The sequence below is a fragment of the Myodes glareolus genome, chromosome 24 (genome assembly GCF_982192425.1).
Source record: "Myodes glareolus chromosome 24, mMyoGla1.1, whole genome shotgun sequence".
Lineage (NCBI taxonomy): Eukaryota > Metazoa > Chordata > Mammalia > Rodentia > Cricetidae > Myodes > Myodes glareolus.
Genome location: NC_142049.1, coordinates 16526377 through 16548957, shown reverse-complemented (window position 1 = coordinate 16548957; position 22581 = coordinate 16526377). Strand labels below are relative to the sequence as shown.

General features: G+C 53.5%; 1 protein-coding gene across 2 annotated transcripts; it reads right to left on the bottom strand.

Moving 5' to 3' along the window:
* Positions 1–1449: 1449 nt before the first annotated feature.
* Positions 1450–22343, bottom strand: Man2a2 (mannosidase alpha class 2A member 2). Of its 2 annotated transcripts, XM_087901391.1 has the most exons (23): positions 21669–22340; positions 20470–20619; positions 19528–19785; positions 19302–19446; positions 19014–19185; positions 18716–18843; positions 18329–18502; positions 17816–18002; positions 15639–15816; positions 15089–15291; positions 14769–14951; positions 14529–14643; positions 14256–14323; positions 13960–14125; positions 12606–12842; positions 10788–10910; positions 10395–10509; positions 10040–10173; positions 9276–9417; positions 7236–7369; positions 5124–5318; positions 4884–4991; positions 1450–4019 (listed from the first exon to the last, which is right to left on the bottom strand). In XM_087901391.1, exons 2-23 carry the CDS (start codon positions 20599–20601, stop codon positions 3867–3869), a joined length of 3450 nt encoding a protein of 1149 aa, XP_087757517.1. In that variant the 5' UTR covers positions 20602–20619; positions 21669–22340; the 3' UTR covers positions 1450–3866. The 2 variants fall into 2 exon arrangements, with proteins under 2 accessions (XP_087757517.1, XP_087757518.1); XM_087901392.1 differs by lacking the exons at positions 1450–4019; positions 4884–4991; positions 5124–5318; positions 7236–7369 and adding an exon at positions 8832–9047 and having other exon boundaries at positions 21669–22343.
* Positions 22344–22581: the final 238 nt, after the last annotated feature.

Sequence of the window (22581 nt, the reverse complement as noted above, 5' to 3'; positions counted from 1 at the left end):
AGGCGTTACTTCCTTTAAGGAACTTCCTCCCCCGTCATTATCTCTAATCTGCAACTGTGTCACACTGTTAAATGATGTTAAAAAGTCATCATCACCAGCCCACTTGGGCTTCCTGTGTGCAGGCTATCCTAATCAACCCGGGAGTCCAAAATCAGAAGCTCGAATAGACCCAGTTGCTCCTAACAACTGTTATGATTGAACTTTACTTCCTACTGGGCCTCAACAAAACTGGCTTGGTGGAAGATCCGGTCTCTCTGCTATCATCTCTCACTTTGTGAGACTTGCCCTTCACACACATTTTTGTTAGGAAAGAACAAAACTTTTCAGAGATCTCTAGCTGAACTTCAAGCCTCACCCTTCACTACATAATTTGGTTCCTCTTTGTGTTCGTGTGGGGGAAGGTAGTTTAGTTTGACAGCTCGTGTTTGAGATGGGGGCTCAATGTTGCTCAAGCTCGCTCTAAACTCGAGACTCCTGCCTCTGCCCCCAGAACAGCTGGAACAGAAGTGCCTGGCTTCACAGGGACCTTCTTAGTAGCCACGACAGCAAACAAGCAGTTCCAGTTCAAGTGCGAGATGCTGCTTCCCAGAAATTTCTGCTTCTTTCTCTTCATGCCCTAGGGATGGTAGATCCCAACCCTACCTGGGCCCGGACTCCCTGCAAGAGGATGAAGAGGCTCACACGTGCCTTTTTCTCTGCGTTTCCAGCTAGCCACTCAGCCCTGTCCTCTTCATGGAATTGGATGTGTTTCGATGAGGCAGTCCTTCCGTTTCTGGTGACTGAGGTTGTTTTATTGCATCCTGGATCCCTGTACTGTTGTCCTCACAATGACAAGGGCTGCTGCTTGCCGCAAAATAGTATGCACTCACTGGGCCACTCGCTACTGAGACCAAGCCGAGCCAGGTTATGGTGGCATGCATCTGTAATCCCACACTTGGGAGGCTGAGGCAGGAGGATTTCTGTAAATTGGAAGCCAGCTTGTGCTACCTGTCTCAGAAAACAATAGACAAACAAAAAAACAAAAATAACACACACACAACAAACCCAAACAAAAGACATTTTTTGGCCTTACTCCCAGAGTTGTCTTTTTTTTCCTTCCTGTGTTGTAGAGCAAGTTTCTGTTTCTTTATCCAGGTGCATGTGGCCCTGTGCGCACATCACTTCAGCACCCGGACTGAAGAAACAGCCCCATCTATTGAGGACAGGACAGAAACCTGCACTTTGCAGAAGCAACTCTGCTGACGGGACATTCTGAACAACACTGCTCTAAGTAATACCGGACTAGGGAACACGAGCGGGGCAGATGGTGCAGGCCTGTGAGCCCAGCATGGGCAGCAGAGGCAGGAAGATGACAGACTGACAGCAAGCCTGGTTCTCCATGGCAAGTCTGGATGCGCTGAGGACCCCGTCCCCAGACACTTTCGTGTGGCATTAACTTTACTGCACATCTAGACCTCCAAAGAGTATCCTTTATTCTGCTAATTTCCTAGGGGTTCACAGAGTCTCCCTGTCATCTGACTACAGACCACATGCCAGCAAACATGACCTGCTCTAACAACGGCTTCATAGTCTTTCCTAATGCGTTTTGGGACAGAAACTCCCATCAACACCTCTCTCGTGCCCAGGCTCTACGCTAAGCCCTTCCCACACATCACCGTTTTATTCACTGAGATATGACTAGGAACCCAGGCCTGAGCCTGGCTGCGTGTGCTCTGGAGGACCTGCAAGAACTCAGTCCTGTCGCTAGAGTCTTTGGGTGACTGCTGGACAGACCCTAGTGATGCTCTCTGAGGAGCCGAGCAGGCTTTTCTCCTTGCCCACCAGCACAGGTGGGTGTTAACCTGTTTCCTACAACACGCTCTCATTTTTTTTTTTTGGTGGCAAAATCTATTTTTTTAGTCATTTCCCCTATTATATGTTAAGGTTCCATATTGTGTCTAGAAAAGAATGTCCTACATCAGGTATAAAAATATATTTTCTTGCTAGGTGTGATGGCACATGCCTTTAGTCCCAGCAGCAGGTGGGGACCTCTGTGACTCTGAGGACAGCTTGGTATACATAGTGAATTCCAGGACAGCCAGAGCTACACAGGAAGACCCTGTCTCAATATATATATATATTTCTCAAAAAATTTTGTTGTTTTTTTCCCCCCTCTAGACCTAGTTTTTGGGAAACTGAGGTAGAGTTCCAACTAACAGCGAGCCAGCTGTCTCAGAGAACTGTCTATCAAACAACCCATCTCTTCCTCCCTGCACTTGAAACCATGGACACACGTCTGTGTGCTGGGTCTGTCTGGCCTGCATGATGACTGAATTCTTGCTGGCAGGACTTAAAGACAAGTGCCTTCTGCCCACCTTGGACCCACCAGGCGCACACCACCACTGCCATTCAGAACTACCTCATGTCCTCCTCCTGCACTCTTAAAATGAATGTCAGAACTGGCAGAATTCCACAAAATATCCAACCTTGCTGGAATTACATTGATTTTATGGGCTGATTTGGGAAGAACCAGTCTTTACAGGAGGGTGGACAGCACTCAGGCAACTCACAGACTGCCTTGCTGCGTCTTCAGGCGACACTGGTTTCTAGGTAGCTTGTGATTTAAAAACGATGGCCGTCAGGACTCTTCCTAGTCCCCATCTGCTCAACTGCGGGGGTTAGTGATCCGGGGACTCTGCTAAATAACAGCATGCCCCCGGCTAATTCCTGACCATCAGGAGCGTGCCTATGCTGTTTGGTTCTTTAGGTGCTATTATTACTGGTGATAGGGACTTTTATCTAGACGGTGATGATTCTTTCTAGTCGTGGCTTACTAAGATTTCATAAGGGATGGAGTTTCACTTTTACCAACTCTCTGTTTATCATTTATAGACAAATTCGCTATTAACTGAAGCTAAAATGAAGCATAAAGCCTCCTAATTTTTTCTCCATTTTCTTTGTCCCACACACCAGGAAGGCAATAATTCTGCAGATGGAACAAAGATGAACCTTCTCAACCTGCCACTGGGCCCAGCACAGGATGCCTCCCAAGGAACCCAAGCACAGGGGTCTTGGCAGCTCCATTTCCTTTCTAGGGAAAGGAACTTAGCCAGAACCCCATGACAGGAACTTGTGGAGAGTGGTGTGTGAGATGAAGCAGCAGGGAGGATGGGAGACACTTCTCACCCCTGCCACAAAGCAGCACATCACCAGAGGACCAGCGCGGGACAGGCATGGGCACCTGAAGTGTTCTATGGCCTCTGGCCTTGATTTAGAGTCTCAAGCAAGTCCTTCCTGCCACCCAGCGGTCACTGGCTGGGCCCACAGGCTCAGTGGCACTCAGAGCAGAGCAGAGCAGAAAGCAGCAAAGTCTCTAGGCTCTCGGGAGAGCTGGGATCCCTTCCACTCCTCTGCTTCACTAACAATGGGACCCTATGCCCTTCTCCCAGAATCTTTCCGCTCCTGTGCTTGCAGAAGGACACGCGGGGTCTATGTCACCATAGGACCTTCCCCAGAGCTAGCTCCTAAGTGCAGTCACCTGGCACTGGGCTGTTCCCCTCAGCTTCCTTGACCTCTTCTGTTTGTTCCGACTCTTCCTATATCCCATTTTGGGAAAAGAATGGGAGCTTGAGCCTGTGCCCCGCTGGGTACCTACTCACAACCCAAAGAAGTTCCTCTCCCTCGTCTCACCAGCATCTGCCCACCACTGATGTGTAGGTTGTCCCAAACACAGAAGCAACAATACACAAAGTAAGGGCAGAGCCCAGTCCATCAGTTCTGGGAGGCAGAACGGGATGTGGTACTAGTGTGACCTGCCCAACCGATCCTGGTGCTAAGAGGCAGTCTCTGTGGACGCACTTTCTCTTCAGGTCACATGAAGCCCTAACCTAACCCAAGCGGAGGCGGAAGGTGCCAATCTCCATAGGCTCCAGAAAGATGTCAGTGCTGTTGGAGGGTGAGGCCAGAGGGTACAGCAAGGTCAAAGAGGTTGGCTGTAGAAACACCACATCCAGGCCATGGAAGAGGCTCCCCAGGGCCAGCTGTGAAGAGAGAGGAGGCAGGCTGAGCTGGGAACCGCCAACACTGGGTTAAGTTCTTTCTCACACCCAGTACCACCTTTTAGCTTTTTTTAATACAGGGTCTCACACTGTCTTCAAGGCTGCCCTCAAACGCACATCAATTCTGTCTCAGTCTCCTGAGTGCTGAGATGGTATTGTGAGCCACCACACCTGGCTTTCGGTCAGATCCCTCAAGAGAAAGTAACATGACTGTAACTCTTGGGAAGTGGACTCAGTTGGCTCAGGAGTTCAACTCAGCTTTGGCCACAAAGTAAGATTGTATCCAGCCTACATAAGACCTTGTCTCAAGAACAAAAACACAATAAATAAAGAGAAAAAGTAAGAAGGAACTGATCTCAGGGACGCTATGGTCCTGTCTGTAGCAACACACCTCAGCTAGGCTTTGCTGCAATCCACTCAAGCCGGGAGCCTATCCAGGCACCGCAGTACCAGCTGGACACCAAGCTGTGTTTGAGAACAAGGACTATGTCTGGGTTCACTTCTGAGTCACCGGAGCAGGCAAAGGGCCAGCGGACGCCATGATTAATGCTTTGAAAGGTGTGGCAGTGCTTCATTCTCAATTTCCCACCATGCTCAGGACAGGCCCCTCCTCCTGGCTTCTAGTTCAGTGCCTTGTCTGAAACTGCTCATGGCCAACTCAATACTAAAAACACTGATACAGCCTCCCCTTTGTTTCTGGGGAGCCCTGAGGTTATGCCTTCTCCTCTCACCCTACTGACAAGCCGCAGGCCAGCCTCCCTCTAAGTTCTCAGTTCTGCTACTGTAGAAAGTCCAGCTTCACTGTCTTGACAAAGGGTCCTGCTTCCACCCCTGGGCCCTGCTCACCTTGCCTTGGCTTGTGGTACAGTTGAAGCCCAGGTTCTTGGCCTCAAGGCCACAGTCAAAACCCTTGCGGTGCAAGAGGAGTGCGGCATCAGCCGAGGGCAGGGTGTCCTGGAAGACAGTCAGGGCAAGGGCAATGGAGGGTCGGCCGCACTTCTGCCCAGAGCACAAGGCTGAATAGAGAAGAGCTGGGGGCAAGGCCAGAACCTGGTGGTGAGGGTTGGCACTCACCGGAACACTCACCTCAGCTGGGAGCGTGCGCAGATTAAGCAGGTGGAAGTCACAGGGCAGTGGGGAGGCCAGGGGGTGAAAAGAGCGCAGAGCAGGGCTGGCGGCCTGCCTCTTGGTCACAGGCAAGGCGAGCGGAGGCATGTTGAGGTACATGGAGGTCAGGTGGCTGAGGAGGGACGGGTAGCTGGTAGGGCGTTCATCTTGGACCTGCAAGATGAACCCAAAATGTAGGTGAGGGGAGCCAGGCTAAAGGGTGAAGAAGGGGAAGCAGGCCAGATCCTTTCCAAACAGCTTTCCTGCTTCACTTGGACTCTGGCTGCCTGGTTCTGGGCCCCAAACTGCCAACCCTTCATAAGTGGCTACTTCTTGTGGTACTTAGAGAGGGCTGTGCTCTCGCTAGTGTGGCCAGTGCACAGAGAGGAGGAAGGGACGACAGACAGACAGGCTCCTCATAGTGACAGTGCTGTAACTATCCCACGGTTAGATGCCCGCATCCACAGTGCCAGCCTGACCCTCAGGTCCACCAGCCTGAGTGAAGACCATTCCTCAGGTGGCTCCCAGGATGCCACATTCACAGGCTTACGTGGGACTGCTCTCCGCAGCCACTACATTTCTATACGCTGATCCCTGACCCTCGCACCCCCCTGAGTGCCCGATATACATTCTCCCTTCACCCTTCAAGCCCAGGCGGGGTGGCTATTCCTCTTCCATTTTGCTTCTGCAATGTCTTCAACACAGACTGCTGCTCCAACTTCGTTTTCCTACCCTTGGCTTAGTTCAAGTCCCTAAGGCTTCCTGTCAACCTCTTAAATCTGTCATCCCTTCCTTGTTTCCCTGGAGAGTCACTGGGCTGCTTCCGGTCCTGACAGATGAGGGCAAAGGACACCCCCCCTCACTTACTCAGGTCCTCCCATGGTCTCACTCTGCCAGGCACTCACTCTGCAGCCTGCCCTGCCCTGCCCCTCCCTCCCACCATGCTCTAGCCCAGCACTGGCTCATGGAGTTTTCTGATAGAGCAGAAACACCATCTGTCACGCCTTCTGTGATAGCCACTGACCACCTAGAACCCCTGGGGCCTTAATATAATTTTGAAACACCAACTTATTATTATTAGTGTGTATGTGTGAGGGGGTTGCCTGCATATATGTCTGTGCACTTCATGTATGCAGTGCTCCTGGAGGCCAAGAGAAGACACTCCATTCCTTGAACTGGAATTACAGATGGCCCTGAGCTGCCCTGTGAGAGTTGAAGATCAAACATGGATCCTCTGAAAGAGCAGTCAATGCTCTTAACCACTAAGCCATCTCTCCAGGCCTAAGACCCTGTCTCAAGCATGCGCGTGCGCACACACAGCACACACACACACACACACACACACACACACACACACACACACACACACCAAAAACAAACCTAAAAAACTTGACTGGAGACTTAGCTTAGCGGTAGCACACTTGCCTAACATGCGCAAAGCACTGGGTTGCACGTGCGGACGGCGGCTGCCTTGCTCATAGGCACTGCTCCAGTCTAAAGTCACAACCAGCCTCAGGCACAGTCACTGCAGCCTCTATGTTGTTCATGGTTCCCCCTCATCAAAGCGGAGCCAGCACCTACAGACTAGTCCTGCTATAGTAAGTAGCTAAGCCAAGCCTGCGGGATGCTAGGCAGCAGACTCCAGCTACAGGGCCAGTCTGCTCACCCCAGGCCACCCAGGCCCTCGCTGACCCTTACCCTTTGGACTCCTCATCGAGTTGCTGGAAAAGATCAAGCCCCTAAACATGGCTGCCAGTTTGGAGAAAAAGCCAGGCTGGTGAGGCAAAGACAGCCCAGAGATGAGCAAGACTGTGTCGGGGTAGGAGATGCTCAGGCTGGGGGGGACGGTGAGGGCAGCGAAGAGAAAGGCAGAGGAGAACATGACAGGGGCAAGGTGACAGAGTGTGGCGGGGCAGGTGCTACCAAGCTGCATGAGAGGGGTCAGCAGACGCCATATAGCCCCTGCCTCAGCGCAAGAGTTAAGCTGTACTCTCTGTCCCTTGATCTCCTCCAGCTATATTTGAGAAACCACAGGGTCCTCCACGGGGCTGAACCTACATTAGCTCGCTGGACAATGGGCCCAGATCTTACCTCATGGCTCATGGTTCGCCGTTCTAACAGGAGGCGGAAGTGGTTGCAGGTGATCTTGTTGTCTTTGAGCCCTTGGCCTAGACCCCGGTTGTCATCCTGCATTAGTCGCCGGTCCAAGATCACCTCCAGCTGGCCTGGGGACCGTAACAGTGAGCTCCAGCTTGCCAAGCCCCATGTCTCAGCAGTTACAGGCCTTGGGAGACGACTCTCCACCTCAGGTACTCAGGGAAAAGGGCAGTGAGACAGCAGAGTGCAGCTGTCTCGCCTTATTTCTCTAGGTGAAGGGACAGGAGGACTGGAAAGGGGAGTGTTGACCATGGCAGTTCCCCTCTGTGACTCAGGACTAGGATTTGGGCCCTAGGCCTAGGCCAGCAGGAAACCTCTTGGGGACAGGCCACACAGAACACAGTAAAGAGCCAGCGAACAGAAAACTGAGGGGCCTGTCTGTCATACTGCTGCAGAGTCCCTCATCTGAGGTGGGCTTGCTCGGGTTGGACAGACTCATGACTGACACACACTCTCTGCCTCTGCTCTATATGGCATGGGCTAAAAGGACCAGCAGGGCAGCCTGGAGGGGATGGCCGTGCCCATCAGAATCTGCAGGCTGTGGTGAGACAGGCAGAAGGCATATGAGGTGAGGTGAGCAAGGCCTCCAGTGAGAGACAGGAGGACTACCTGTTTGTTTCCCACGTGGAATGTGCTGGGGGAGGGCCCTCATTGCAAAGTCTATGGACGGGAGGGAAGAAAAGCTTTCCCCACAGCCGCCCAGAGCAGCCTCCTCCACAGAGGCTCAGGTTTCCCTTTCATCTTCAGTCCTTTTCTGATCTCTGCAGCCGCTGTGGCTTTCTCCTCTGAGCAGACACAGGAAGCTGTCCCCAGCCCTAAAATAGGTTCCTTGCCTAGAATATAATCATTCCTTAATGCCCCATGTCCCAGAGGGGCAGACAGCTGACTGAGCAAGGACAATGGGCTGCATTCAGGAGCTCTGAGACAGACAGATCCCAAAAACATCCTGGCAGACGATAGGGGAGCCACACTCCTCCCACGGAGGAAGCAGGCACAACACTCAGCACCATTGTGGCGCAGCCTTAACCCTGCACTGAGTTCAGCCCCACAGACAGAAGAGTGACTGCTCATTCTGTCCCAAGGCTGTAGATATCACTGGGGGTCAGGGGGCCTTGGCCTTGTCCCTGCTGGCTTCTCACTCCCTCCAGTACTGCGCAGAGGCTCACACCCTGCTGGTGCCGCACAGGTGATCCAGCACAGAGCTAAACCTCCAGACTAAGTCTCACTAAATGGCCCAGACTGAGTTTGAATTTAGGATCTTCCTACCTCAGCCTCCAAGGAGCTGAAGTTACATGTCTATGCTACTAGGCCAAGAACTCCTCCTTTGATTAGTAAGAATGTCAGCTGGGTGACGGTGGCACATGCCTTCAATCCCAGCACTCGGGAGGCTGAGGCAGGTGGATCTCTGTGAGTTCAAAGCCAGCCTGGTCTACAAGAGCTAGTTTCAAGACAGGCTCCAAAGCTACAGAGAAACCATGTCTCAATGAACATAAAACAAAAACAAAAAACAAAACGAAACACAACAAAACAAAATGTCAGCCTTTTTTATTTTTTATACTGACCATTAGGAGGAAATACAGACATTTCTCCTTTTCTAAGTATTACATCTGCCTGGTGATCTGCCTGGTGGTAGCGCACACCTTTAATCCCAGCACAGGAGGCAGAGGCAGGCGGATCTCTCTAAGTTCGAGGCCAGCCTGGTCTACAGAGAAAGTTCCAGGACAGCCAGAGCTACACATAAAAACCCTGCCTCAAAAATAAAAGGAAATAAAAAAGAGCTGCACCCCTCAGCTGAGACTAACCCTTTAATCCCCAGCTTCCTCCCCCAAAGGAGAGGATGCCCAAGTGTGACTGGCAGGAGCTGTAGATGGCTCATCCCTTTCCAAGCTTTGGGGTGATGGGGTTTAGAGAGAGGGGAGGCAAGCCAACAAAGAGGACTCACTGAGGCAAAGGGTAGGCTGGTTCCCTACTCACCGTCACCGAGGCTGGAGACACCCAGGGCCTGTGCGGTGTGCAGTGTGAGGCGCCTCTGTGCATCTTGGATATAGGCCATGACTGGCATGGGGTAAAAGTTAGCCTGCAGGGGCAACTTCTTTAGATACCTCCGGAGCTGTACCTGCAGGGAGGAGTTCAAGGTCAGCTAGGAATGATGTCTGATTTGTGTTCTGAAGGCGCCTCAGTGTGAAGGCCTTTCTGGCTATTATTTAGGGAGGAGTTCAAGGTCAGCTAGGAATGATGTCTGATTTGTGTTCTGAAGGCGCCTCAGTGTGAAGGCTATTATTTTTGGTTTTGTTATTATTTGTTTTTTCTTGAGACAGGTTTTCTCTGTGTAGCCCTGGTTGTTCCAGAACTCGTTCTGTAGACCAGGCTGGCTTCGAACTCAGAGATCTCCCTTTCTTTGCCTCCCAAGTGCTGGGATTAAAGGCGTGCACCACCACTGCCCAGCTATTTTTCCTTAACTGAGTGTATGTATATAACATGTATATAACGTGTGCACAGGAGTGTATTGCCACAGCACACATATGCAAGTCAGAGGAGAACTCTGTGGAATGGGTTCTCTCATTCCACCTTTACCAGGGCTCCAGGAATTGAGCTCAGGTTGCCAGGCCTGATCAAGAGCCTTTACCCACTGAACCACTTCACTGGCCCCATGCTGGCCCCTAGTCCTTGGCCCCCTCCCCACAGCACCTGCATTGGAGGCCAAAAGCAGCCCAAGTTCTATGGGGCCCAAGAGTTACCTGAAAGCCATTGAGGTCTGTGAAGAAAGTCCCCTTGCTATCAATGTCCGTGTGGATGCGCAGGGCCAGCTCCTTGTTCACATAGTCTCTGATGTCTACCAGAAACGCCATGTCCAAAGACAGCCCCTCTACCCCTGCACACGGGGACAGCCAGAAGTGAGGTGAGCACAGCCTGAGAGTCTATGCCGGGGAAGCTCCACCACCCTCCTCCTCGGAGCTTCCAGGGCACTGGCCTCTGGGCTTTCGCTCAAGAGAATCAACATCCCACGTCAAATGATACATCTGTTTGTCAATGGAAATGGGGCAGAAGAGGAACGGGTGCCAGCCTGTGGGACTGACATCTCCTCGGGCTCACCTGGCAGGTTATAAAGTCGGATCACTTGGTGAAAGTGCTCATAATACGCAGCCACCTCCGAGAAGAACGGGCCTTCGGTGACACGCAGCACGGGAGGCTTCTTGGGGACGTAGGGCTGGGAAAAGAGCATGGGGCACTGAACCCACAGTACAGAGTACACAGTGACAGTACCAACCCAGAGTGGGGCAACGGAAGTCCTCATCCCAGTGCTCTGGCCCGAGACCTGTGCCGAGCAGGCCCAGAGCACTTTAAGACCACAGTTCACTTCTACATGGCAACGAAGACAAGGACAGGCAGGCAACACACAGGAGGCGGTGACGAAGGGATGTTAGGGCCCTCCCAGGCTCTCCCCATCCACGAGACCCCGCAGACTGTGGGAGCCATCGCAGGTACCTTAGCCTCGCTATCCGGCAGGAAGAGGTAGGCACCACTCTTGTCTTTGGATGTGCGGGTGCCGTAGATGAGGAACTTCATGTCCATTTGCTGCTCCTGCTCCTCGTCCACCCTTCGGATGCTCTGCCAAAGAACACAGCCCTGACCCCTGGCCCCACACCAGCATGTCAGGTCTCCCCCTGGAGGGCAGGGACTGACTTCCCCTCAGGAGCCAAGCCCAGCTGGGATCTTAGGTGTCCCCCATAAGGTCTGTGTGTTCAGGGCTTCTTCCCAGACTGCTGCTACGAGATGAGGTGGAGACATCGGGACTCTACCACCTCCCTTCCTCCCTTCTACTTTTCCTTTCTTGTTTCTTTTTTTTTTAAAGATTTTTAAAAAATATTTATTATGTATACAATATTCTGTAGAAAAATGTATAGTGTTCTGTCTGCATGCATGCCTACTGGGCACCACATGGTGGCTCACAATCATCTGTAATGAGGTTTGGTGCCCTCTTCTGGCTTTCAGGCACCAGACCTCATTACAGATGGTTGTGAGCTACCATGTGGTTACTGGAAATTGAACTCAGGACCTTTGGAAGAGTAGGCAGTGCTCTTAACCTCTGAGCCATCTCTCTAGCCCCTTAAGATTTATTTTTATGTATAGTGTTCTGTCTGCATGCATGTCTACTGGGCACCAGATCTCAAGATGGTTGTGACCCACCGTGTGGTTGCTGGAACCTGAACTCAGGGCTTCAGGAAAAGCAGCCAGTGCTCTTAACCTCTGAGCTAACTCTCTAGCCCCATCTTTTTTGCTTTTCTTGAGACAGGGTTTCTCTGTGTAGACCTGGCTATCCTAGAACTTACTCTGTAGACCAGGCTGGCCTTGAGATCCGACTGCCCCTGTCTCCCGAGTGCTGGCATTAAAGGTGTGTTACCACAGCCCAGCTAAGGCTGACCTTAACTTCTGATCTCCTGCCTTCGCCTCCCAATGCTGGGATTACAGGCATGTGCCACCACATCCGGTTTGCACTGCTGGGTGCCAATCCCAAGGCTACAGCTGTTGGTAGACTGCATAGCCTAGCATGCATCTCCAGCCTCCACCTTTTTCTTCTGAAACAGCGTTTCTTTGTGTAGTCCTGACCCAGTCCCTTTTTAATTTTCCTTCCTTCCTTCCTCCCTCCCTTCCTTCTTCCCTTCCTTCATTTATTTTGAGGTACCATTTCATTGGCTCTCCTGGAACTTAGCATGTAGAGTAGGCTGGCTTTGAATTTACAGAGGACACACACCCCCAACCCTGACTCAGTTTCTCAAGTGCGAGAATTGAAGGGTATGTGACCAAACCCAACTTCTTTCTTTAAACTTTTTAAGACAAGGGTCTCCTGTAGTTCAGGTTGGCCTTGCTATACAGCCAAAGATGACCTTGAACTTCTGGCCTCTGGCTTCTGCCCCCTCCACTGCTGAAATCTTAGATATGCACCAGCACACCCAACCTCTCTCCTGTGTCCTGACTGTGCCGTAATTTACTTTCCTGAGATGTGTTCCTTGCAGTGACGTGCTGCCTAACCACAGGCCCAAATGCAATGGGTCTGTCTAACCGTAGGTTCAACGCTCACAAACTGTAATAACCTTCTCTTCTTTACAAGTTGCAGACACAGTAACAGACGGTTAACGCGCTCAGCTGTGCCATGCTGTCAGCTTGAGAGCTGTTAATGCTCACACCCAAGCCTCTGTGAGTCAGGCGACAGGCGCACACAGGGCCAGGAACAGCTGTGCACAGCCTCCTGATGCCCGTGCCCTTCTCTGGTCCCTCCCCACCGACCCTGGCCTGGCCCTTTACCTTGAGGAGCCCAGTAAGGCCGGAGAACCAGACCTGCATGTAGCGATTGCTGATGGCGAAGTCACTGGGGCTGGAGTCCATGACACGGAGAGGGAGGGCTGCTTGCCTGCCGATGGACAGCTTCGCACCATTCAGGTAGATGCGTACGGAAGACGGCAGCGTGTAAGGCCCATCGAGATCTGGCTGCAGCTGCAGCACACCCAGGCCCAGGGCTGGCAGGCGGATGGGTACTGACACCTGAGTCCAGGAGCAGAAGGAAGCAATGAACAGAGAAGCACCAGTCCAGACTTCTCCTCCATCCTAAACCTCCACATTCTGTTTTCTGGGTTGTGTCTTTTCTTCCTTTTTTTTTTTTTTTTTTTGGCTTTCAATTTTTTTCTGATTTTTTTGAGACAGGGTTTCTCTCTGTAACATCCCTGACTGTCCCTAGAACTCACTTTGTAGACCAGGCTGGCCTCGAACTCACAGAGATCCACCTGCCTCTGCCTCCCGAGTGCTAGGATTAAAGGCGTGTGCCATCACCTCCCAGCATTCTGTTTTCTGAAGCTAAGCATGGAACCTTGCATTTCTGTCTGGGAAGTCCTGTCTGCTTTGGCATCCTGGTTCTGAGCCACAGTGTCATTCCGCATGCCTGTCAGCAAAGGGGCACAGCACTCAGTTGAGAGCCCAGAGTCTGAAGCAAGCTAACTTCACAGACTATCTGGGCGACCTTAGGCAAGTAACATAACCTCTCTGGACCTCTGCTGCTGGTGAAATGAGGATTACATCACTATGTACACTCATAAGAGTTTAATGAAAGTCAGAAGGGAGGGTACATTGCTGTATCCCAACAGTCAGGAGGCTGAAGCAAAGGAAAGCAAGTCTGAAGCTAACCTAAACTACATAGCGAGGGCTTGCCTTTAAAAAAAAAATCTTAACAAATTGAATATTTAAGCAAAGAAAGCAGTGCCTGCCATGAACTATGTCTGAACGTTTATTTTTCATCCACATTACAGATGAAATACATAAGTCAACATAATAAACCATCTTTAGAAGCTTGTGTCCAGGAATTAAGAGACCAGCCTGGGCAACATGCAAGACCCTATCACAACAAAGTAAACAAATACTTGCTGAGCAGCCGAGGGCACTGTTGCTGCCATCTGTGCTATAATTATGACCACAGTGTCCTCGCCATCCTTTTAAGGATACTCAGATTCCAAGAGGGACTGTCCTTTGGGCAATGCCTCTCCCCAAACCACCTGCCTCCATCCTGGGGAGTAAGCAGGGCGCAGCGGAGGAGTAGGAAGCAGGTGCTCGTGGGGAGGGAGGCCCGGGAGAGGTACTGATGAGCAGGGAGGGCTGAGCCCTGCCTCACCTGGTAGACATCAGGGACCAGGTTAGTGGCCGAGCTCCAGTGCGCACTGATCTGCACAGAGAGGGGCTGACCCGCCTCTGAAAGGACTCGCACCCTTGGGGAGTTGACCAGCAGGGACACCACACTGAGCCTCTCCTGTTCCAGCGGGTTAAATAGCACCACAAACCTGTGGGTGGAAGGTGGGCTGACCCGGGAGCTTGCTGCAGCGGCAGGGCAGAAGCAGCAGCCAGAGCAAGGCCCCCTTGTTCTGGGGAGTGGAGGGTGCGCCTCTGTGAGCCTGGCCAGGCCTGACTCACCTGGGTGAGGAATCCAGCTGGATCACTGTGCGCTCTGGCAGGGCATCGTGACTTGAACGGCTCTCGTCCTGCAAAGACGTGAGCAGGAAGAAGGAATGATGGCTGAGCTCAGCCTCCTCCCCACCCCAGCCTGTCCAGGATATGTACCATAAACATGAAATTTGCACCGCAGAGCAAGGAAGGCAAAGAGGCACAGCACCCACCAATAGCGGCTCTCCAGGTAATACCCACCCACACCACAGGATCTCTCCAGCTGATGTAGTAGGGGCTCACCATTTGGAGGAAGGGTGTCCCAGGGTCAAACTCGTAGGCCTCCTTATCTCCCAGCACCAGATAGTGAGCAGCATTGATGATGACCTGCTTCAGGCTAACCAGGGACCGCAGCAGCCTGCGGAGGGCAAGAGAGAAAGCTGAGAGAAGACGGCCGTGGGGAGGCTGTCTGCCACACCAGCAGGACCAATCACCCACATAGCCTCTCTTTGAAATGGTGAGGGACGTGGGGGTGGCACCTACCTGACTCCATAGTCTACTACCACCGCCTCCTTGGCAGTTCCGGTGATGGCATCATGGTGCTGGAAGAGCCCCAGTGTGCGCCGAGCTTCCGTCAGAAGAGCAAAATCAGACACCGGGTACTGGCCAGCCAGTCCAGAGCGGCGGGCATGAGCCACAGCCAAGCTGTATAGGACCTCTGCCCCACTACCCAGAGAAAGAAGTCAGAGCCCTTCCTCTCCTGTTCAACCTCACCCAAGGGTCACCCCCACACTGGCAGGGTCCTCTCCCGCTACTCCGCAAAGGTTAACTCGCATTCAACAAGGGAAGGTGGCAGGTCTCACCGCAGGTGGGCTTCTAGGACTCGGTCCAAACTCTTGTAGAAAGGCCGGGAAGTGTAATAGCCTGTCCAGTAGTGGTCCTCCCGGTCAGCATAGGAGAAGAAATCTCCACTCAGCACAGGAAACCCTGGAGGCCGGGCACCGGGCTCCACTCCTGTCCTCTTATAGAGGGCATCAAAATACTCAGAGAGGGTCCCGAACTGGGCCTGTAGGGACACAAAACACACTCCCATCAATTACAGAGTCTCCTGGGAGCTCTGGCTACCATTCCACAATTCTGCAGGCGTGTGCCCAGGTGAGGACTTTGTTTAGCAAAGGGCAGGAAATCTCTATGTCCTGCTCTGCTGGGCCTAGCAAGAGCTGGGGAACTTGGGGATGCATTTGATCCACATAGGAACCGTGGCCAGGACTGGGAATGACCAGGAGCCCTCAGCAGCAGGGCTGGTAGAGGAAGAATGGGGCTGCAGCTGGTAGAGGAAGGATCAGGCTGCAGCAAGACAGCTGCACAGCCATCTGCACAGCCATCTGCACAGCCATCTGCCGTGCCTCCCACCTGCACATGGAGCTCAGGCTTGCTGTTGAGGAAGTCAAAGAGCCGCTGGTAGTTGAAGAACTGGGCATCCCACTCCTGGGGCTTGTCATAGCGGAAGTCATCACCCAGTGGCACAAGGAGGACGTTGCTACGGAAAAGCCGGGACTTCTTCCGGTACTGGTCCAGGAGCAGGGCTGCCCTGAAAACACAGACGTCATAGGCCCAACATGAAGTCCCAGGCTTAAAAAGATTGGTGAGGATGGTGGGGAGGTGGCTCAGTGAATACAATGTTTGCCACACAAGCATGAGGAACGGAGTTTGGACACATACCCCCCCGGAAACGTGTAAATGCCAGTGGGCATGGAGGCCTGACTATAAGCGCAGAGCTCAGAAGGTGAAGACAGAATCCCCAGAGCTAGCAGCGTAGCTAGACCAGCCCATACTGGAGATGAGCTCTGGGTTTACCTGAGAAACCTTTTCAAGGAGTAAGATGGAGTGAGACCAAGGAAGATTTCTGAGGTCAACCTTGGCTCTCCATACACACTCACAGACCTGTGTATGAATCCACAAATGTGGGCGCACACACATTCACACTACGCCTGGTGGCATTCACTTTTAACTCTAGCACTTGGGAGGCAGAAGGCAGGCAGGTCTCTGTGATTATGAGGCCAGCCAGGGTGACACAGTGAGATCCTGCCTCAACAAAAGAAAAACAAAAGACGCAAACGAGAAGCTCGGCACAGAGGCACCTTGTAACCCCAGTACCTGGGAAGCTGCGGCAAGAAGGTTTCAAGTCTGAAGCCAGGCAGGTCTACACAGAGAAGGCCTGATGGGTATGGCAGCACATGCCTGTAACTCCAGCACTTTGGGGGTACCAGTAGTTCAAGCCCATCTTCACCTATACTGCAAGTTCAAGGACAGCCTCGGCTACCTGAGACTGTCCATATCCCCCATACATACACGAAGAATGGTGCCTTGCTTGAACTGTATGAGAAAATTTTTTTATTTTTATCTATATCACCTATTCAGTAGAGCCTTACAGCATGTCATTAGAGTCATGAGACTGAGGCAGGAGGACTGTTGGAAGCTGAGGTCAGCCTGAGCTACATGACAAGACCTTGTCTCCAAAAACAGAAAAAGAAAAAAGAAAAGGAAAAGTAGCTTTTTTGGTGCCTGGATTGCTAGCACGAGCCGCTTCTGCTGCTGCCACATTCTCAGCATTTTAGTTAGGGTGACATTTAGATCAACCCTAACACTTTTGTAGGGGTCTAATTTTAGTCACAGTGACACCTCTGAGGTCCTTTACTATTCTCTTAGAAGAGACAGGTCTTTTTTCTCCAAGGCTAGAGGCTCTCCGGCAGGACTGGGTGGATCTAAGCAGCATTTGGGCCCAGTAAGTATAAGGTCCACCTGCCTGACCTGGAGCTGACCCAGAGAACCTGAGTCCAATGAAAGACAGCAGTTAAAAGTTTGCAAGAAATGGTAACAACGTAAAAATCGTTCAGGCATAGTGGCACAGGCCTTTAGTCCCCGCACTTGAGAGGCAGAGGTGGGCGGATCTCTGTGAGTTTGACATAGCTTGGTCTATGTAGTGAGTTACGGGACAGCCAGAACTTGAGACTCTGTCTCAGGAAAATAAAAAAAGAATTGTTTAGGGCTGGGGTGTAGTTCAGTTGGTAAAGTGCTTGCCCTGCTTCACAAACCCCTGATCTGGGCAGCAACCAGGTGTAGTGAGTCATGTTTGTAACCTAGCACTCAAGACATGGAGGCATGTTTGAGGCCAGTCAGCCTGGAATATGAGATCTGTCCCAAAAAGAAAACAAAAAAGGGGGGAGGGGGATATCTCCCAGTCTATTAGGGCATCAGAAGGCAGCCTCACTGAGGAAAGTAAAAGCATTCTGGGAAGGAAGCTAAGCGCCAGTTCTATTCCCCAGGGAGGCAGTAAGGAGTCGCTACTGCAGATGCACGGCCTAAACTCTCCCCGCAGAGTCCGCCCTTCCTTCCAGGTACGGCCAGCATCATGCAGTCCCATGTGGCAGAGCCAAGACCAGAAACCATGTTTCAGAGCCGGGTGTGGCAGCAAAGACCTGTTACCCTATTCTCAGAAGACAGAAGCAGGAGGACTGAATACCCCTGGGACTCCACAGCCCAGAACCCCAAACCCCACTCCTTGTCCCTGCAGGGCTGACAACAGATACCTGTCTGCCACATTGGCCTCTGTAATGGCCCGGGGCGGCACCTTCCAAGGGCAGTTGATGCGCCCGCCAGGCAGACGTTTGAAGTCGAACTGGCAGCAGATCTTGGGATCAGGGCCACAGGTGTGTGGTACATCGTAGCTGTAGAAGGGCATCATGTGGCAAAAGATGTCTGTGCTGGCATCTGGATCTACAGAAGACGAAGGTACACGGTAGGGTCAGACACTGGCAGGCAGGGTTAGCAGCTAGCTACAAAGACATCACGCGTGTATAGATTTGTGTTGTCCATAGGGAGCCCTGAGACACTGAGGCTCTGGTTAAACTCAAGACTGTAGAGTATGTGGAAGAGGACTGGGAAAAGGACACGGGGCCCCCAGATCCACAGCTCCTGCAGGAGATGTGCCCCCAGATGCCAGCGGAGGTCAACAGGACTCACACAGGGTCTGATCACATGAACCTTCCCTTCCCCAGTAAAGATCACACTACTATATGACCCGTGCCCCTCCCTGGCCTTACCCCACATCTGCCTCCACATGAACTCCAGGCTGTGGGTGGCAGCAAAGTGCTTCTTGATGGCATAATGCACCCTCTGAATCAGCATGCTGGTCAGGTTGGCACGGCGCAGCAGGTAAGGCATGGTGGAGCTGTACCCAAAGGGGTCCACTGCCCAGCCCGAGCGAGGGGTTGCACCTGGGCAGAGCACAGATTTCAAAGGCCCTGAATACCTTAGGGACTGGCTGCTGGCTTCCTAGTGCCTGGGAGGCCAGCTTCTGCCTTACCCAGCAGGCAGGCTGCATAAGCCTGGAAAGGAACAACTCCCGACCAACCACTGTACCTCACAGCATCTTGCCACCATTCAGGCCCAGCACTGGGGGAGAGTCTAGCTCCCACGCCTGGACTTACCCAGGTTCCTCTCCAGCCACTGGTGTCCCTCGATGAGCTGGTCAATCAAGGCAAAGTAATGGGAGTTGGCCTCATCCGGCATCACCCACCCGCCTGTTGCAATCTCCAGCTGCCCGTTTCCCACCAGCCTAAGGATGAAGGCACACTCAGGACGTGGCAGGGAAGGGTGACAGGGACCGCATGCATTGGCCTCCTCCAGCCAGAGAACACTCACAAGCTTGGCACCCACAGCATGAGACAAGACCAACCCACTGACCTAGGGCTTAATGACACCCACGCCTTCCCAGCTACCACTGACCTTCGAACTGCTGCCTTTTTTTGGGCACTGATATTGTCCCACCACTTGGCGAAGAACGAGACTTCTGCCCAGAGAAAGCGTCGCCGGGGATCTTCCTGCAGCTTGGAAACCATGCTATTGAGGATGTGCTGGGTTTGTTCCATGTAGTACTTGTCAAAAGTCTTGATCCAGCCTGGGGGAGCCAACGCAAGGTCCCCTGAATATGCCGCACACGTCAGCTGCACCCCTCACGTCTGTCCTCAGAAAGCCTGCCCCACACCCTGGCGCCGGGGCCTGCTGGGCCTTCACCTGGATCGTTGTGTGAGTGGGGTACCACAAACACCTGCAGGTCTTCGGCGTCCCAGTCATTCGGGCTGTAGGAGATGTCAAAGCCTTGTCTCCACACGCCACCCTCCACATTGTCAAATGGCAAGTCTTCGGACACCGTTAACATCTGCCAGGGAGGAACGCGGCTCAGGGCCCACCCGCGACAACAGGAGACTCCCCCCACCCCTGCGCCAGCTCCAGCTCTCACCTGTAGTTCTGGCTTCTGACCCCTGCCCCCCAAAGCAAACTGGCAGTCCTGGGGGGAGACAGAGAAGAAGCTGGGCCGGGGCTCTGGGAGCACAGCCCAGGAGCCATTGGCTGTGTGGTAGGGCAGTAGGGCTGGCGGGCCCTCAGCATTGGCGGTCAGCTCCAGCACGGAGTCTTTGATGTGGCTAATGATCTCATGGTTTTCCTCCAGCAGTTGCTCCAGCTGTTCGATCCGGTTCTGCAGCACAGAAATTTGGCTCTGCCAAAAATAAGAACAGAAAGGGACCACTCATATAGCTCCCTGTCACAGACACAGGAAGAACTCCTGCTTGGGGCCACCACCTGATGCCTGACTGGTCTATGATTCCCTCTCCGCAGGCCAAGTCGGACCATGGGCCTACAGGGCTGAAGTGGACCGCACATCACCCCTGCAGACTCCTGTCCACTGGGCCTGGAAGTAGCGTCACCCTTCTCCAGCTCACGGAGGGCAAACGTTTCAACTCGCATGCCTGCGCTCAATGGCCTGGACTTCCTGTCTCAAGCATGGCGCTGAGGATTGCGTTCAGCTTAATGGCAAAGAAACATGGCAGTAGATAAGCAGCGTCTGCCAAGTAGTCAGCTCAGACAAGCAATGCATATGGCCACTTTTCTTCTTCCTTCCCCCACTGCTGTGGCCAGGAACACAGCCCAGTGGTGAGGCATGTGTTTAGCAAGAACCAGCCCTTGGGCAACCCACCTCCAAAGGAAGGAAAATCTCTCTAGGAATGCTCGAACGCACAACTCAGCTGTAGCCTGCATGCTGCGTGCACGAGGATACAGGAGTGCTCCCCAAGACCACGGGGTGGGAGAGGGTGTTTTGTCCTATCCTGACACAGCTCACTTGCTGGGAAGATGCCAAGACCAGGTGACTTGCATTTGAGGAAGAGAACAAGGTATGACTCACCCTGGGGAAGTTCCCACCACTCTGGTGTCTGGCAGGATCATGTTGTACTCGGTCCAGCATCAGGTAGAGCGAGAAGACGGCGACGCAGAAGATGGCAGCGCCACACACCGTCACCTGCTTTTTCAACTTCATACTGACCCCCACATGTACCTGGCAGGAGACACGCCACCTGTCGTTCTGGCATGCAAAACCTTCTGTTGCACTTCCTAGCAAGCGCCCTCTGAACTCCCAAGGAGCACCTATTTGTGCCTGACTCTGGTAAAAAACCAAAGCGCGCCCAAGAACCAAACCTTGGTTGCGACTCCTAGCGCACAAGTTGCACATATATCTGGGGCTGGTCCTGTAGGGCAGGAGTTCTGTCTCCCCTCAGTCCGATCCATAAAAACCTGGATACACTGTGTGTCACTGTGTGTGAATGTACGTGTGTGTGTGTGTGTGTGTGTGTGTGTGTGTGTGTGTGGCACTGGCAGGTGAGACAGCTCAAGAGGCAAAGGCACTTTCAGCCAAGCCTGACAACCAAGTTAAGCCATTTGACTAGCATGGCGGAAGCAGAACACCGACCTCCACAACTGTCCTCTGATTGCCACATGTTTTCTGTGGTGTAGACGCACACAGATAAATAAGTGTAACATATTAAAACGAAAACAAAAGTGGGGATAACCGAGTCCCAGCTCTGACTCACATTTCATTATAAAACCACTAATTACAAACAGCTTGCTCAGGACCATGCCCGCAGAGAAGGTCTGTCCAGGCTTCCTAGCCATGTGTTTCCTCCCTTCGGATGCATAAATACCAAGGCTTCTATTTTGTTTGACTTAGAGGTACAATCACCGCCTCAGGAGACAGGCTAGCCTCCCTGCTCTGACCTCCTGAGTCAGACTGCTTGCTACTCAGCAGAAACAGTGCCTGGCCCAGATCCTGTCTCAGGAAGCATACAGAATGGATTTCTTTTGAAAGAGATGCTCACGTTTCTAACACAACCTAGTATTAGTATTCTAGTATTCACCCTGGCGGTACTGATTCCTGCAGTGCAAAACTTCCAGTCCTGGCTTCCAGAGCGCTTTCAGGGACTCCTGAGAAGCCAGCGGCGAGACTCAAAGTCCCTAGGGTAGTGGAGGCCGGGAGCTACTTCTCGGAAACGAAGCAACTCGAGAGGACCCACAATGCCCGCTGCCACCGCCCGCGGGCCCCCCACTTGCCTGTCGGCGGAGGGAGGACGCTAGCTGCCGAACGCGCGTGGGCGGGACCGCGTTCTGGAGTCTGCTCTTCGGGCCCTGGTGCTGAAGATCTCCGTCACCTCACCCTGCGTCCTACTTAGCGCCAACTGATTCCGCTCGGGAGCCTCCGGGCAATATTTTTAGCCCCTGGAGGTTGGGTCCTGGTCAAAGAGGGCGGTGCTGGGGAGCAGGAGCTGGGTCACCGTTGGGGGCAGGCACCTGCCGCGGGGTCGTCGTCCCCCGCCCCACGCAAGCCCGCCCAGCCCCCTCCGGTCCTCGGAGCTCAGCGGGCACCCGGGGGCCGCAACGCCCGCGGCCTGCAGGCAGGAGTCATCGCCCGCACCCGGCCTGGCCCGCTACCGTACGCGGCCGGCCTCCGCGCCGCTCGGGACCCTGCCGGCCGCGCCGCCACCGCTTGCATCCCCGGGGACCGCAACCCGCCCGCCCGCGCGCGGGGCAGTTGCGCAGGCAGAGACGGAGGCCTGCCCACCCACCGCCCCTGCTCGGCCCCGCAGCCGCGCTCCCGCGGGGGCCAGGCCGGCCACGCGCTCCTGCGTTCGATCCGCGCTCCCGCCTCTAGCGGCCGCGGGGCCAAGCGGCTCGCCGGGTGGGGGAAGGAGGAGGGGCGCGGGGGAGCGCGCGCAGCGTCCCCCAGCTCCGGGCCCTGCCGCCTCCTCGCCAACCCCCTCCCCCCCCCCCCGCCCCGCCGAGCTCCGCAGCGCCCCCTAGCACCAGGCGCGGTCGCCTCCCAGCGTCTCGACCCGTTCCCGCGGTGCCTCCTGCTGGGTCGGTACGGGGTCCGATATGGCTACTACGCCGCTCTACGCAGCCGTGGAAAGGGCCGGGCGCGCGCTGCGGAACTCCGGCAGAGCCGCGAGACTTCTTTACGATCTTC